This window comes from Austrofundulus limnaeus, unplaced genomic scaffold (assembly GCF_001266775.1).
Source record: "Austrofundulus limnaeus strain Quisiro unplaced genomic scaffold, Austrofundulus_limnaeus-1.0 Scaffold106, whole genome shotgun sequence".
NCBI lineage: Eukaryota > Metazoa > Chordata > Actinopteri > Cyprinodontiformes > Rivulidae > Austrofundulus > Austrofundulus limnaeus.
In genome coordinates, this window is record NW_013952508.1 from 170,732 (window position 1) to 188,336 (window position 17,605).

At 39.6% G+C, this 17,605-nt stretch overlaps 1 protein-coding gene across 1 annotated transcript in view; it reads right to left on the minus strand.

Annotated features, from left to right (window-relative positions):
• lin7a (lin-7 homolog A (C. elegans)) overlaps window positions 1-15,768 on the minus strand; it is a gene marked incomplete at its 3' end in the record, with an annotated part of 36,262 nt that extends 20,494 nt beyond the window's left edge. Inside the window, 2 exon segments of the mRNA XM_014013788.1 lie at window positions 1,426-1,544; window positions 15,613-15,768. Of these exon segments, the coding sequence (XP_013869242.1) occupies window positions 1,426-1,544; window positions 15,613-15,649 (156 nt within the window).
• Between the last annotated feature and the right edge of the window lie 1,837 nt (window positions 15,769-17,605).

Consider the following 17,605-nt stretch of genomic DNA (forward strand, 5'->3'; position numbering starts at 1 on the left):
GGTGCAGTCACGCACTTCCTGGTCACAAAACGTTCTGTAAATGCACATATTATGGCAAAAATTAATCATCATTAATTCTGGTTTTAATATTACATTTATAAAGCTTGAAGTCCGTGCTGTCCAATCCAGCTCACTGTTTTTTTACGGAAGCCCTGTGAAAGCATCACAGCTTTGCCGATCTCAGAGTTTTAAAAGAAAAAAAAATTCCTGTATCTGCATCGTGATCTGGAACATCACCGAAATTTAAAGGTGTGTTCCTTGGCCCAGTACCCACATGTGGTAAAAATGTCATGACAATCCGTCCATATGGCGTCAGAACCATGACAAATCGAGGAGACAATGTGCGCACGAGTGCAGATGTCCGCTCGCGGAGCTCAATCCCCTCTCGCGCGTGTATGAAAAGGCTCGCACAGGATTTAAATTTGCTCACGCGAAATGTCGTTTTTTTCTCGCGAAAGTTCTGGCATTATTTTGCCACCATAAAAACTGTCACTAAAAGTAAAATAAACAAATCATAGCTAAAAGCTAAATTTAGCTAATAGGTAGCTAAAAGGAGAGTTGTATTTCACGAGTTGCCATAGAGAGCAAACTCACATAAAAGATTTGGTACTTGTTTTAGATCAAACATCCTTCCTGGTGCAACCTGGGTTTGAACCTGCAGCCTGAATATTATGAGTCAGCAGAACTGACCACTGAGCTACCACAACGCTGCAAAAGCCAAAAGGTGCAAAAGAAGGCAAGTGTGCTAAGTAGATTTCAGATGATGTTTGGAATAAAATGAAGCAATTTTAGTGTATTTCTATAGGTAAAAGTTTTGTAAAAATATTGTAAAAGTTAAAAGAACTAAAAGTAAAAGCGCACTATTCCTATTTAAGCCACTTGTTTTGATATGTTCCATTTATATATTGATATGCAGATGTAGTGCTGATGAAAAATGATCTAATGTGACTGATTAATGAAGTTGATATATCTTATGTTGTTAAAAGAACATGTCATTTATAAATTTAGGTGCTGACAGATAAAAATGATTCTTGTGCAAATAAGTATACTCTGTTTTATGTTGTCTGTACTCTGTTGGACCTGTGACAATTCTCTGTTTAATTAAGTCCATCGTTATTTCACAAAATCCCCCACAGTAATGAAAAATAGGAAACAACTATAAACAGAAAAAAAAAGAAAGCAACAGAATGATTCACAACTCTGTGTTTGAGTCACAGTGTACCTAATTAGTGACCAGAGAGATCCAAGCAACAACACTGGATTTGCTATGAATAAAGAGATAAAAGGGAGAAAGTTTTATGACAGGATCAAATAAATACAACAAGGATGATTTTGAGGAAAACACTAAGAGCGATATGAGTTTTGCTGGGATAAAAGGTGATAAAAGGTCACGAGCAGAGGGGGGAAATGATCCCCCCAACTCACCTCTCTGATTGCGGTGCAGAACTCGCTCTGCAGCACCTTCTTCAGCGACTGCAGCTTGTGGCCCGGAACGTCCCCGGACTCCTGCAGCTTCTCCAGCAGCTCGATGGCCCGGGCAACATCTGGCAGGACCAGGGACAAGACAATTGGTTTGAGTCAATGTGGGCACTTGTGGTGAGACAGAGAGAAACAATTCAATTACATTAACAGCACCGCTATGACAAGCACAACAAATATAATGAAAACAGATGGAGTCAAGGCCAGCGGTTGTTTGGATGGGAATGCAATCCTTGAATCATTTTCATTCACTCAGGTCTGTGCATAAAAACAAAGCAGAGCAGGGAAATGTCAAGGACTCTATTTCAAAGTACTTTTCTTAAAAAAAATATAGAATCTAAAGAAATGTGAAGCTTCTGCAAAACTGAAGAAACACTCCGTCTTTGCCGCCTGCCTGATTAGGAGAAATGAAATGAGATGAAGACGGGAGACGGAAATGTAAATTAAATCACTCTGCCGAGGAGCGAGATAACATTGATTTATCGATCTGGACTGGAGCTCCAAACTGAAACTCGCTTCCTTTTTTATTTTTAGAAACTGCGTTTTCATTTTCTTTGAATGAGTGAATTTACGTTTCATGGGTTCTTTGCAAACAATTTTGTTGTGACTTTTGTGGAAAAAGCGTTAATTACAAGTCAATCATAGCCAATTTTTTGAACAATTAGCAACCAAATATTAATAAAAATAATAATACTAATGAGCTACTTTATTTTTCAGGGAGTATTATGTTGCCATTTGTATCACCCACTTAATATAAGTTAACTATAACCATTATGTTTGGTTTTTATTCATTAAATATTAAGTTAATTGAACACATTTATCAAAAGCCAGCTTAATAAGGCAACAGAAAGTTTTCCATATTTAAAAATTTGTCTACAGTACCAGTATAAAAAAACATTATTTATTAATTTTATTGTGAAACCATCATGGTAATGGGATATTTTTTAGATATTTATTTTTAATGTTAAGTTAATAGTCATTAGAAATGTACTCAAAGCAACATTATGACATCTAAAGCTCTCAGATAAGAAAAAAAAATCAGTTTAAACAATTTGTTAAATTATTTTATTTAATAGTTTTATTTTGAAATAACTGATGCTCAGATTCATTGACTGGACTTTTGAGTATGCAATAACAAGGCACCAAATAATCAACCTGGATGTAACAGACATCCTAGGCCTCTGGTTTAATTTTTCTCTGTTTGTTTTATTATCGTGACCTGTTTTTACAGGTCTGCTGAACATCTGCCAGCTTCTTTATGACTCTTTGTGCTGAACTAACCCATCTTTTATTGCAGCCATTTTGAGTTATTAAAAGAGATCTCTGTCTTATGCTTCATGCTCTCTCAGCCTGTGAACATACGGGGGGGGGGGGGGATGTTTTATAACGCATGAAGGTAAATCTCTCCTGTGATTAAAGCATATTGAGGACATTTAGTTTGGTAAAATACTAATGAATCCAATTTATAAAATATGTTACTATATAAAAACCAAGAGCAAAGCAGGATATCTATGAATATATTTGGGAAAGTGGTGCCTGATATTACACAGTAACTGTGAAAAGGTCAGTGCTGTTCAAATGGATGAAGTACTAACTCAGTGAAATATGCAAAACCTTCACTAAAAAGATGTCTGGGTTGGAACATGCTCTCAAACCTGCATTGGTGCTATAAGCACCCCCATAGCAGCAGAGAGGCAGAGTGCTGGATACAAATCTGAATGTTGCCTCTCCTCTTTAGTATGAAAAAAAAATCAAATGGATTTATTTGAACAAAGAGCAATTTTTGTCATGATCTTTAGGCATTTTTGCATAATGTCAAGCTGTATGGATTGTCTGTAATTTACACAGATTTCCATCATTTTGCATGCATACAGACGTATAGAGCAATCTCAAGGATTTTCTCGTTTTACGGATTAAAAAAAAAACTCACGTCAGAGCCTGTGAGACGTTAAAAAAACAATAAATAACATCAAATAACCATCTTCCAACCCTCTCTGCCTCTATGAAGAAGTCCTCATTTCCTTCTGCTTTGCTGCAGCATGATTAAAACAGATTTATTTGAGAAAATTCTGATTTTAGAGGCTCATTATACAGGTAAACATCTTAAGGGGTTGACATGTATGCATAAGGCCCGGCTCAGCCCCACTCGGCCTGGACTTACTCTACCTCGGTTGTGTTTGCGTTGAGCAGAGAACGATGTGAGTGGGGATCATAATATTGAACACGCACAAATCTTATTTTTGTTTTATTTGTGACATAATACTTATGGACTACACCAAACTCGAAGGAAAAGCCCTAAAGGTTGTAACAGACCATCCAGCAGTATGGTGCTAAATAGTTACAAGAGCAATAGAAAGCAGTAAGCTAACGATAGCTAATGTTAGTTTGTCGTTGCTTGGTAGCTTGCTACAGTCGTTCAGTTGAACTAATGAGAAAATAAAATTGCAGTCGCTGCAAAAAAAATCTTTTAAAATCAATCGATTCTGTAACAACCCCGCGATCAGTGGTCCAATCAATGAGCTGCTATTACTCAACCACGGTTCCAGAAATCGAGGTGGAACTGGGCAATAAGTAGCCTGGCCCTCYCCTTCCTACGCAGTTCCGCTCTATTTCTAGTTTCCCTTCATTGCTCCGTCTGGGACTTCTCCCATTAGACAAGGATTTCTTCGGGAAAATTTTGTTTAGGCCAATCAGAAAACAGAAGGCGGAGTTTTGAAAGACATGGATTGTCTGCACAGTGTCTGCTAGTTAGTTAGCATACGGCAGTGGAGGAAGTGACTGAAACTAGTCTGTGTTGATAAGGCTTCCAAATTAAAATAAATTTGTCTGACAAATCAGCAGCTCTCATTTACAGTCGTCTCGTTCGGCTCGGTACTTCTCTCCTCTCAGTAGGGTTGTTTACAGCGCACGCAATTTCTGGTTAGCTTCTTAGCTTAGCCTCCTTCACAGTGAAGCTGGCATTCGTCACGGCCAACCGATCCAAAGATTTTTTTTATTTACTTATTTTTTTTACAGCTTTGAGATTCCAACAGTCCTCCTGCAGAAAGTTTTTATTTTAACTCTTTGTTCCAAAGCCTCTCAGTTTGTTTGTTTGTTTGATTGTTTATTAGTTTGAGAAACCCATTGGTGCTGTTTTAATTTAATTCAATTAAATTTTTATTATTATTTTTTTCAATCATTTTAAACTATAACAGAGGCCACTCCTCCAGCAAGAATCACTTCTCTATAGCAGCGAGTCCAGACCCTCGTATGAAGCAAAGCGAAGGACAAGGGTCTGGTTTTTACCAAGCTAGGCAATAAGGGCTAATAACTGAAGCCAGGCCTTGCAGTTCAAATTGTGCAATTGTTTTATGCTTCTCTGTTCAGACTCTGGTTTACTTCCCTTTTTTATTTTATATTTATTTATTCATTTATTGTATCTTGTATTTCTTGTGTTTGTCTTTTTTGTGTTGTGTTACTTCAGTTCTGTTTAGATCATAGTCTGTGTGTTTGGTTTGTCATGCTATCCACCTGTTACTTCCTGCTCCCTGTGCCATTCCTCATTTCACCCTCAGCCAGCTTCTCAGTGTTTTTTTTCCAGGCACCTGTTGCCAGCCTCCAATCAGCTCCGCTGCCTCCCAGAACTCATCAACCCAGCTCTGTGTAGTCAGCCTCCCTCCATCTCCACCTCAGCATATCGTTGTCTTGGCTACCATTCTTCACGAGTCCTCGTTTTGCGCAACAGCTTTTTGTTTAATTTTGTTTAAATAAAAAGCAGTTTCGTTTGTCCCTACATGTTTCTTTGTGTCTGCCCATATCTGGGTCCAAAGCTGGCACACTTCCAAGCAACAAGGACACCTGTCTAGGAGGGTTATGAACATTTCAGTCTCATTAAACAAAGATCAAGAGGTCAAGCAGTTTTTTTTAGCTTTTCCTGGCTCTTTTTGCTTCGCGCTCATTAACACAGTTTATTTCGTCCACATCAAGACCCTCTTTTAGTTTTGAGATGTTTTGAGTACAACTGCCTTCTTCTTGTGATAACTGTGCTGCATATAAATCTGCATCAAATGGAAAGCACCTTCAGTATCTTATGCAGATGTTCATTTTGTTTTGGAGTTAGTTGTAAAAGAAACTATTCTCTAACTAAACTGCTGTAAACCTGCTCCGGTGGCTGCTCAGTACGTCGCACCATTTGTTAGTTTTCTCCCTGTGTAAAGTCGAGTGGACACACTTTACTGAAGGGTAATAACCAGTGGTCATATACCTCTCTGACCCTCAGTGAGCAGCTCACATAATGTCAGTTGGCTCTGTGACAGGAAAACTGTCTCTGAGAGCTTTACACCATTTGTGCTCACAGGAGCAGTTCCTGTGAGGATTTGAGTTTAAAAAAATGAAGCAATGTTAGGGTTTGGACTGGAGTTTTGATGGTTTTGGTGGTCTGATTGTGTGAATTTAGAGATTTCCTGTTTATAGTATCCACTTCCTCATACTCTCTGCTGTTTTAAGTATTCAAATAGCAAAACATTCAGCTCATTTAGGAAGACTGTGACCTTTGAACTTTGTGAACTGTAAGCTTTACAAAATGTTAAACTTTATTTACAAAAATCTCCCCTAAAAACACTGAGTTCTCTTCAGCTCTTTCAAAGTGTTCTCTGAAATCGGTTTCAGCATTTCTTTTCTCCATTTCTGTCTTTGCTATGCCCCATTTAGCTTTTAGCTACTGTTTGGCCAATTTTAGCTTCTACTTCAAGTTTTCTTTTAGAGACTGTGTTGCTAATTTTTGATTTTGTCTTTGGTTTTGCTGATTTTAGCTTTTAGCTACTGTTCTGCTGGCTTCATCATTTAGCTTCTATTTTTTAAACTGCAGCTTTTAGCTACTACTTTGCTAATTCTTGCTTCTACCAAACGTTTTGCCAACTTTGGCTTTTTCACAGTGTTGCTAATTTTTGATTTTGTCTGGTTTTGACTATTTTAGCTTCATATGGTTTGACAAGTTTTAGCTGTTAGCTAGAATTTGGACAACTTTAGCTATTAGTTATTTCTCTTTTAGCTTTTGTTTAATTTTACGCTCATTTTAGCTTTGCCAGTTTTAGCTTTAGCTGCTGTTTTGCTGGCTTTATCTTTCAGCCTCTATTTTTCAAACTTCCTATTTTAGCTGTTCTGCCAATGTCAGTTTTTAGCTAATATTTAGTTAATTTTAGTTTTTACACTGTTTTTAGAATTTTTACTTATAGCTAATTTAGCTGATTTTAGGTTTATCTATTGTTCTGTTCGTTTTAGCTATTAGTTACAATTTGGCAAATTTTATTTTTTTTTACTAGTGTTCTGCTTGTTTTACATTTAAGCTACTGTTTTTGCAGAGTTTAGCTTCAAGCTAGTGCTGGTTTCCTGTTTATTTGCATATTTCAGGTTGTTTTCGGTGTCTTTTAACTAACAGTTCAGCTCAGCGTCTTTCAGCAGTCATTCAACGTTCACTCTGCATTCTCACAGAAAATGTTAATTGTTCTTTCTCTGCATGAGTGTGTGCGAGTGTGTAGGTGTGTGTGTGTGTGTGTGTGTGTGTGTGTGTGTGTTCACTGTGAAATGTGCAGCTCGTGTTCCGGGTGTAGCCAGCTTTGGGCCATGATTTGCATTCCAGTCAGTTTTATTTTCTAAATTTGTTTCACGTCTTCCTTTTTTTTTTTCATCCCTGCTGTCCTGGTTGACACGATTGTTTCCACCTGTGTCTCGTTAGCTCTTGGTCCTGTTTTTATTTGCTCTGGTCTATAATCAGACTCGTATTTTTTTATTATTTAATTTTTTTCAATAGACTCGTCAACCTTGTTTTGTTACTTTTGAATTCTTAATTATCAGGACGTTTTGAATATTTATCTCTGGACTTGCATCTCAATGTTATTTTGGTAAGTTTTATTCAAAGTATTTGTTATTTTACCTCCCTCACTTGTACTGTTAATTGTAGGGGTGTAAGAAAATATCGATACACTGAAATATCGCGATATTTCATTTCCCGATACTGTATCGATATTCTAAAGCCCTGTATCGATTTTTTTATTAAGGTTTAAAATGTCAACTTTCCTGCCAGCCGTTCATTTTTATGTTGTAGTTCAGCCTCTGACCACTAGTTGGCAGCAGTGAGCCAGACATTTGGCTCCTCTACCTCTTGAGGTAGAGGCTTTTGTTAAGTGTTGGGTGACCATATTGTAAATTAATACTAAAAACTAAAAGCTGCAAAAAATATATTTTCAAACATTTATTGTCAAATTTAGTCTAATAATTGAAAACATGGATGAAATAAGAAATATGAAACAAATAAAATAAAACACATACAAAGCAGAACACAGCTAAATGTATCAAAAGTATGTCTACGTAATATTAGAATTTTCTGAGACAATGAATTTTGGTTTTTCATTTTTTTCTACTGTAAGAGATTTTTATTTAATAGAATTTTTGGACAAAAATATCGCAATATATCGCAATATATTGCCTTGCTTACAGTATCGCAATATATCGGGATATATCGTATCGTGACCCCTCTGTCATGATATGTATCATATCGCCAAATTCTTGCCAATACACAGCCCTAGTTAATTGTAGTCTCAGTTTCCCTGTAGGCATAGAAATTACAATATTATACTTGATATGTCTGTTAGCAAAATATCTCATGAAGCCCGAGACGGATTTCGATGAAACCTTCAGGAAATAATCGATTATACGTCTATAACTGATTAAACTTGGGAGTCCATCCAACTCACGATGGCCGCCACAGCTAATTCAATTTAAAACCTGGGCTAAGAAACTGCCCACATATGTATTTTTTAAAGTAAGGTAACACCTTTAAATACTGAATGAAACTGGTTCTGATGAAACTGGATTATTTCCAGCATTACCCATAAAAACTTCCCACATTTTTCAGTGTGACACTTTACGAAACGACACATTACCTATCAATCCGGCTGGGATGGAGGGGAAATAAATTGTGCAGATGAACTCGTACATTTCAGACAAAACGCATGAAGCAGCAGTTCAGAGAACACGATGTGAACCTAACACCCCCATGGTGCAGCTGTTCCACACGGTCTCTGAAGAACTTCTGCTGGAGAAAAACACGAAATATGACATTTCTGAACTGTTCACATTGGTTCTGGGACCAACAAAAAGGGCACTAGTGTCTCTAAATTTGACATTTTGTCTTCATCATTTAAATTAAACTAAAGCTATTCATATCAAAGCCTCTTTGACATTTTACTGAACTTTGAATTAGCATTTGATTTATTAATATTAGCTACAACCAAAACCCTATTTGAACTGTGCTTCTGTAAAACTTGCTGGCATTTTTAAATGAGACTGAGCCCAAATTTGAACATAATTTTGAAGGTTTACATCATGTTTGGTGGTTTATGAGATATTTTACTAACTACATACAAATGAGCTACACTAAATGAGCCAAACCCTCACACAGATCAATGTAATTCTGTTTATATCCAAGTTGTACYTCTGACAGAGGTTCAGCAGGTCAAGGTCATCTCAGATAATCCTTGAAAAATCTCATTGTTGACATCTGCTTCCAGTTATAGTTCTCCCTGTGCAGATTTTTCTTCTTCATCAGAAAACGTCTCAAAGATGTAGGAAGAAATGTTCCGACGCTGCGAGACGAAAAGAAACGGCAGACATGGTGAAGTTGTGACACAAGTCGGAGAAAGTTGACGCAGCTCCTCCTTAAAGAGCCACTGCTGCCACAGTAAGAGGAAAAGCATGAGGCCGCCAGCTTCACTCATTAATGAGACTTAATTAAATGAGTTTTTGTCTTTTTTAAATTAAGCGGCTGTCAGAACTTCACAGATACCTCCTGAGCTTTTTGAACAGGGTCGTAACTCTATCAGTTTTGGGTTGATGTGAATTTTTTTTATTATTATTCATTTCAGGCAACATTTAATGTTTTATCATAAAGATAACGATTTTTTCAAGAAGGTTATAAGGATATATCTATTTCTATTTGTCAGTTGCTTAGCAACAGTGTTTAATGAGAGTTGAGCCACTTGAATGCCAAATATATTGTACTTGTTTTTTCCATGTCGGAAACGTGGCCCCGCGACATCAATTTGACTGCAGAACTCGCTGAAGAATACTAATTGTTTTCGATAGAAGAATTTTTTTTAAAGTTTTTTTTAATGGTTGCCTTAACCAGTAATATTAAGGGATCTGAAAAGTAGCTAAATGTTTTGAAGTTGCTCGAGACTTGAAATGAAAACACAGTATAAAACAACTGCAGCTGACATATCCTTGGGCTCTTTCAATATCAGCGTGTGGTTTTAAATAAAAGGTCATTGTCATCATTTGTTGATTTGGAGAAGGCACGGAGCCACGCTGAACGTGTGATGAACACTTTACTGCTCGACGAGCCGGGCAGCGTTCCAATTTTCAGGTAATTACTCTCCCTTTAGAGAAGTGAGCAGAACTTTGTGCGGTCCATTTGCACGGTTTAGTTTTTATTTTTTTTGACACAGAACTGCAGCAAAGTAAATGGGAACCATCCATATCTGTGGCAGGCTCATCGTACGGTAATGCCTCTGCAATTCTTCAAAAAATTTGACTCCAATTACTGATTAAAACYTTGCTTCTTCTTTTTTTTTTTGCTTCAAATGATGGAAAACCTGATTATCTTTAAGTCCAGTCACACTTTGAAAGATGCGTCGGGAATATCAGAGTGGATTTAGCAGCTTTGACCTGAATGTCCGTCCTGCCCTTGGCCATCCCACTGCTAAATCCAACCATGAAAGTGAAATAATCATATTTTGAACAAAAAAAAGGCCCAACAGGGTTTTACTAAGTCCTGTCCACACACCAATGGAATTGGCTCTAATTTGCACCACTGCGACTATACTCTCATAGCGCGACAAATCACTCCTAGAGGGCTAATGGCTCCTGTAGGAGCCTGAGACCGAAAAAAGAAAATCACACTCCTAATGTTGTCTTCTTCCTGGGTAATGACTGGGCAGTGTCCCTAAAACACAATTACTCTGAGAACCTTTTATTTCTGCATTAACACACGGCTGAGTCACACAGCTACCGATGACGTAAAGCCGTCAGCAAATCCTTAATCCCTTAAATTGTGCGGGAATGATGGGAGAGTCAAATCTGTGACGAAAGRGAGACAAGGTCAGGGCAGCAGGGACTCGCACTTTAGTTACATTTTTCATTTCTCAAGGGGAATTCAGTGTGGAGAATCCATTTTCTCAGCAAACAACTGATTTTTTCCTTCAAGCTTGAAAAAACATCACAGCTTTTCACACCAGGCTGCTTTCAGATTTTTGTTTGCTTGTTTCAGGATATTTCTCTGTAACCTAAAAGCATCACTTTCACCAAATGGTTAGCTCTTTTTTTTTTTACACTCCTGGAAGTTTCGTGCATAAAACTTGCAGATAATTTCCCCACTTTTAATTTTATGCAAAAATTTTATTCGAGCTATTTTGTTCTTCAAAGATTTGGTGATGTTTCTGGTTCGTTTCCCGCCAAAATAAAAGGAGCGTTCATAACYCAGTGTGGCAGGTGATTCTGTAAGTGTTTATGTTAGCAAAATATCTCATGAAACAGTTGATAAAGTAGGTGTATGTCTACAACTTTTCAAGCAAGGCGCCACCACTAATCATACCCAACCCAACACAGCGCTAACAAGCTAAGCTAATATTTAACGTAATGTTGATCAATGGGTTTTGATTTGTTTTGTTATTTCCATAAAAAGGAAGAACAAAGACACAAAAGTCAGAGAGGTTGACATTTTCGGGTGATTTCCTTTTTTTTTTGGGCAGATAAACTGAAGTTTCACAGAAAGCTTGTTCTTCCAGTTTCCCCTTTTTTTCATGGCTAAAATGCCAGCTTTACAGAGAATGTCACGCTGTTTGATAAACGCACACAGAAAGGTTCCAGCCCATTGTTCTCCATGGTGCGTGCTAATCGGTCATTTCCTCCGACAAAAACAGGAAAAGAATACAAGATCTCTTTATCCCGCTGTGGGGGCCCTGCAAGCCAAGTAGGCACGCTGGAAATAAAACTCCGATCTCTTCATTTCCTCCCTCCCTTTGCATTCGTCAAACTAAAATGCCAAAACAGGCCTCCACCCAACACGAAGCGCGAGCACCTTTTCATTAGCAATTATAGTGTTTTCCTCAAGCTGGCAGCAGCTGGGAGAGAGGAAGCTTATAATGTAGGCTTTTTCTGAAGGCTCCTGCTTGGAACTATCATTACTCCCTGCTCGTGGCGTTAGAGCTGCCAGCCGCTGACTGGTCTAATATATACCACACAGCATGTGAACTCCACTCCCACCTCCCCCCCTTACAGCAAACAAGCTGAGGTCAGAAGTGAATCACTACACACCCCGCTATAACAAATGGCTGAGATCAAATCTGGCTAAAACGCTGACAGAGGAAGTTTGAGAACATTTCTTCTGGGCTTCTGTCCTTTTAAAAGATGCAGTTCTGTGAGTCTATAGAATAGTAAATGAGTGGGTGGGAAAAAGGCCTTAGCTTGTATTGTTGATCTGTTTGACTCACGCAGTCCTGGGCTCATTTTCATTAAGTCGATGCGCACCCAGCAGATTGTGCATCAGCCCTACAAGCAGTAAACGCCAGAAGAATCTTCGCAGAGAATAATTACCTGAGTCACCACCACCGAGTAACAAATCAGCCACACTTCCTGCACGATGACGCAAGCTCCTACCAGATAAGATGCATAAAACGATTGCAGCAGGGGTAATCTCTTGTTTTGGTTTGAACAGATATTAAGGCAAACTGTGTGCAGTGGTGCATGTTTGATCTGCAAGTGAAATAAACAGGTTAAACCAGGGGMMTCAAACATTTYTTTTACAGAGAGCCACATGAGTGTGGTGGTCCTCAAAGGGCCAGTTGTAAGTATTCATGMTTTACTTCGACTAAACATAAAACGTCATGTTCCTCATCTCATCGCTATGGATGAGCACCGCTAACCATAACTGAGCTCCACATGGTATTTCCTGCATGGAAACAGTGTTTTAACACGTTCACGTATAAACACTGAAAAGTACTACGTGTACGACTGACGAGATAAGAAATACATAATACAGAAATACTATTAACATTAAAACGTAAAAGTTTTACTCACTGATGAGCCGTGGTGAGTAGCTGCCATCTTTGAATTCGTAACCCTCCCATTTTCCAACAGTGAACTCCCACTACATGGGCATTCCAGTTTAAATTTACAAATTTTAAGTGGGGAATTCCCGCTTCCCAGTACATCTGGGTCACAGCAAAAATGCAGCTAAATGTAGATTTTACACAGTGATTTTCACAGGATTCTGGCTACTTTTGAATCCTGAGCTCCTGCACCTAGTGGTGGGATGCCGTRGTTTTGCGGGTAAAATAATCGACATGCATTACGGGAGATGGAGTTTATGGTCAATGCTGGCTTTAAAGCAGGTTTATTTTGAGATGTTGATAAAGGACTGTTCACCAAAATTGCTCAGGGAGCCACAATTATGCAAAAGCCAACACATTCTCATGTCAGACTCGCCAACAAATTGATGCTTGYGAAGGACCGTCTGCATCCAGTTTTGATGCGTTGGGTACCCCCCGCGCGTCCGTCCTCACCGCCCGCGGATTTCCCGGGTTGCATCACTTAGGGGTCTTTGGGTCGGGGGTCTGAGGTTAACATGAGGGATCAGGATTAATGGTTAACTGGAGATACTGGGGTCAGGGTAGGGCTGCCACAATCAATTAATCAACGACTGATTATTAAAATAGTCGATGACTAATTTAATAATCGATTAATCCTTTTCTTTTTTTTGTTCTTTACTTTGTTTTTCTCTTCAAACTGCTTTGACACTTTCCACTGCCACATCTACCTTTCTGTCCTTGACACACATGCACAGTAGTGGTTACTGGGGTAGGCCGTGGACGTCACAAGACATTATACAGACAGGCTCTGGGATCATGGTTACCCAGCAATGGAGCTCCAAAGTGTGGGATCATTTTAAGAAAATGAAAGAGAAACCTGTGTAATATCTGTAAAGGCAGAACTTGCCTTCCACAGCAATTATTTTTAGTTAGCATATAGCTAAAATCTAACCATGGTTATATAATAGCAGCTGCTGTCTGGCGCAATAAGCTGTATGTTTATATTCAATTAACGTATGATCCGATTAGTCAACTAATCGAAAAAATAATCGGTGATTAATCGATTATAAAAATAATCGTTTGTGGCAGCCCTAGGTCAGGGATGGGCTGTATATAGCTGATATAGGTTAAATTTAGGGTCTGGAACGGTTAGTTCTCGCAAATTTTCTACATGAGGGATCAGGGTTAATGGTTAATTTTAGGGTCTGCGGTCAGGGATAGGCTGTATAAAACTAATAGAAGTTAAATTTAGGATCTGGGATGGTAAGTTTCGCCCATTTCCTACTCTTGTAAAAAAATATGACAACGCGCTCGTCCTCCTCCGCCTCATCTCATAAAGAACGGACGTGCGGGGGCTACCTGGCGTGTCCGAAAGTGGATGCAGACGGCTACCTGACCAAGCGTCAATATGTTGATGGGGGGGGGGGGGGCATAAAGGGCTCGACACACGGGACGCGACGTCGCTCGCTCTCCATTCATTTCCTATGGAGCCTGTGCGGTGAGGCGACAATCGCTTGCCCTCCTCCAGCTAAGCGAATGGCGAAAATAGTGCATGTGAAATTTCACGCTCGTACACGTAGACGTGCACACGCGAGCTTGCGACACGACATATGAAAGTTGAAAAATGTTCAACTTTTGTCACTGTCGCTTAGCGTACAACCAATCAGCGAGGGTTTCATTGACTGACCAATGAGAGGAGAGTATGCTACACACTGCTGTTAGCTAACACTTTCACCAAGTGATTACTAAAAAGCTTTGTGGGAATTTATTGGCACCAGGGTGAAGTTTATGGTAATTTTTTCCTCATAAAACTGTATCTTGATGTGTGTTTGTTTTTCAATGTCATTAGCATCACAAGATTTGTTTAGTTTACACGTCCGTAATGCACACCCGCCTTCAGAGTCAAGAACCAATCAAATTTTGTGAAGACAAGCGATCTGAGAGCGTGATTCGCAACACTGCGATCGCTATCATGTCCCGTGTGTCGGGTTTCACCCTGGCTGCGATGACAGCCGTTAATCGCTGTAGTTTGTCGCTCCCCYTGTGTCGAGCCCTTAAGAATGCGTTGGCAAAGCCAACAGCTCAGTGTCAAGCCTAGCTCCTTTTCAAATTTATTTGTTTTATTGCATTGAATAGTAAATTTAAAGTTTACGATTGTTTTAAAATCTATTACTATATTAAATTAAGTAAAAAAAAATAGAGAAAACTTCTGTCTGACCCACTTCATTTGTGGGCCAGACGGAAGTCACCCATGGGCCACATTTGGCCCACAGGCCTTGACTTTGACACATGGTTTAAATAGTGTAAACGGAAGAAATGTAAGATTTTCACACAACTCTAGAGTTCATTAAAGTACTGCTGCAAGTTTCAGCTCCAATTCTCCCTGGCTGCATGTGATTGTGATGGACAGAGATGAGTCACGTGACGTGGACCCATAAACCCTGACCGCTCTATAATAAACAGGATCTGAGGGGCAGGACAAAAAGCTGGTCCGACCAGACCTCATTAGTCCCTTTAATCCCAGCTCCTGCACAGTCAGACCTGTCTGCCCCTCACCTGCCCACCTCCCCAAACTTAGCTCCTTTTTTTTTTTTTTTTTTTTTTTTTTTTTTTTTTTTTTTTTTTTTTTTTTTTTGTCGTCGCGCTCCTGGAGCCTTTTTTTTTTTAATTGCGCGCCTGATCCAGATCTGTAGACAGGGCATATTACCGAGGAGCTTACGTAACAGCGGGGTTTGTGAGCGCCCGACGCGCACAAGTAACGCTGTTTTGCGCCTAAAAACGCCGGAACCCAAGAGTTTAAACAGCGAGCTCTCCACAGAACCGACAGGGGGGGTTTATGGCACCGAATGGTGACAGGCGGGGAGCCGGGATCCGCGGAGACCCTGGCGCTCAGAAAGCCACAAACCTCCGCCGCGCTGGACATAATCCTGAAGTTCGATCTAAAAAAGCCGACATGAGGGATTTTAAATCCCTCTGAGGGGGTAAATGTCAAAGCAGCGAGCCTCCTTACCTCTCTCCAGTGTGAGCGGCTGGACCACTGTCGCCATGACTGCTGTTTACTGGAGACTGAGGAGAGGAGAGGAGCTGCAGCATCACAGAGAGGAGAGGAGAGGAGAGAGGGAGGCTGGGAGTGGTTCCACACCACGATCAGTCCACCTCCATCCTCCTCATCACCTGCCTCTCTCTGCCGTCCTTACAGCTCAGGAGGAGATGTTTTCATCCAATCTATAGTTTTTAATCGACATAAAAAGAGGCAGGGAACCCCTGCAGTTTAAAGCTGTAGCTTTATAAAAACAAACTGTTGAAATAAAACCACTAAACTACTGAAATATAACTAAATCACTTATTAAAGAGGTAAATGTCAACCATTTTTACTTAAGTTGAATTAGATTATTTACCACCACCCCCAAAAGGCCTAATTTAAAGTTTCATTGTTTTCCTTCACAGGTTAGTTTGKACTTGTTTAAAGGGATAGTCTGTGTAGTTATCAGTGACAATACACTGCAAAAACATGGCCATCCAAAAATAAATTTAACTATACATTGTGTCGATCTTCTCAAATTAAGTGAAATAATCTGTAAGACAATTAAAAGATTAATAACCAAACATTCAAAACCCAATCAAAAATACTTTGGTTGGATATAAGATTCTTAGGCTTAAAAAACACTTCCTTCCCCCAAAACAATACTGCGAAATAATGCTGCATTAGCAGTTCCTCTGCACTTTTACATGATGTGCTTGTTGTTGTTTTTGCTACCAATAGGGTTTCCTTTGGGAAAGTATGTGCTCTGAGCATAGTGGATTTTTGCAAATGGTATCACTCGTCCTGATCAGCCCACCATAGTTTTGCAAATTTTTAGACAAGCTACATACAGTTAAAGGGAGTGTTATGTATTTTTTAAACAAATCAAAACACCTTGAAATTCGCCTCTGTCTCTTTAAGAAGCTCCTACCAAAGGTAGGAGGTTCTTAACCCCTTTGAGGTTGAGGTAGGGGTGATCTGTGGGGAGGGTGCTCGGCTGCAGACTGAGCTCCAGGGGAGGGGCTTTATGTAATGAGGCGGAGCTTTGTAGCAATGAGGGTTTAGGCAGCTCCATAGGAGACCGCATTTTTCAGCTCATCCACCCCCTCCTGTTGGAACAGTGGGTTTCAGTAACTGTCAAAATATCATTTTTAGACTTGTGTTTAAGATTTAGCTGACACGCCAGAACCTCTCTGAGCGTTGAAGTAGGATGTTATTGGATTTTTCATTAACAAGATCAAAACGACCAAAACCAACATTGGACCAAAACACCACCTTTGGACCAAGTGCATCATAACGTGAAATAAAAACAACAACAACAACAAAAATCTACATTTTAAAGCAGGGGTGTCAAACTCCAGTCCTCGAGGGCCACTATCCTGCATGTTTTAGAGGTTTTCCAGCTCCAACACACCTGATTCAGTGARTGAATTAACTCTTCAAATTGGGCAGAAGCCTGTTAATCATCCAGCGATCAAAATCAGGTGTGTTGGAGCAAGAAAACCTCTAAAACATGCAGGATAGCGGCCCTCGAGGACTGGAGTTTGACACCCCTGCCTTAGGTCTTACATCTGGCGCAGATAGTGAGGGCGCTGTTAACATAGCGTCAGATCTAATAATATTAGGCACAAATTCTTTTGCTTTTGGATTGATTTCAGTGCACCTTTGTTCTTTGAGTCTTTTGCTGACGTAAGAGTTCATCCCATTGGACACTACTTTGGATTTTCCTCCAATGCTACTGCCTCCCAACACAGAAAGACGTGCAGCAGCAGCAGCTATTTGTGCTTCTATTTCCACCTGCTCCTTTTGTTGACGTATTTTATCAGCTTCCAATCTATGTCTTTGCTCTTGTTCCTCCAATTCATGTTTCTTCTTTAAAGCTTCCGCTTTCGCCAATAAAGCTGCTTGATCAGCCAGGGCTTGTTTACGAGCGGAGGATGTGCTGGACGCAGAACTGCGTTTAGAGCGCACACTTGTAATA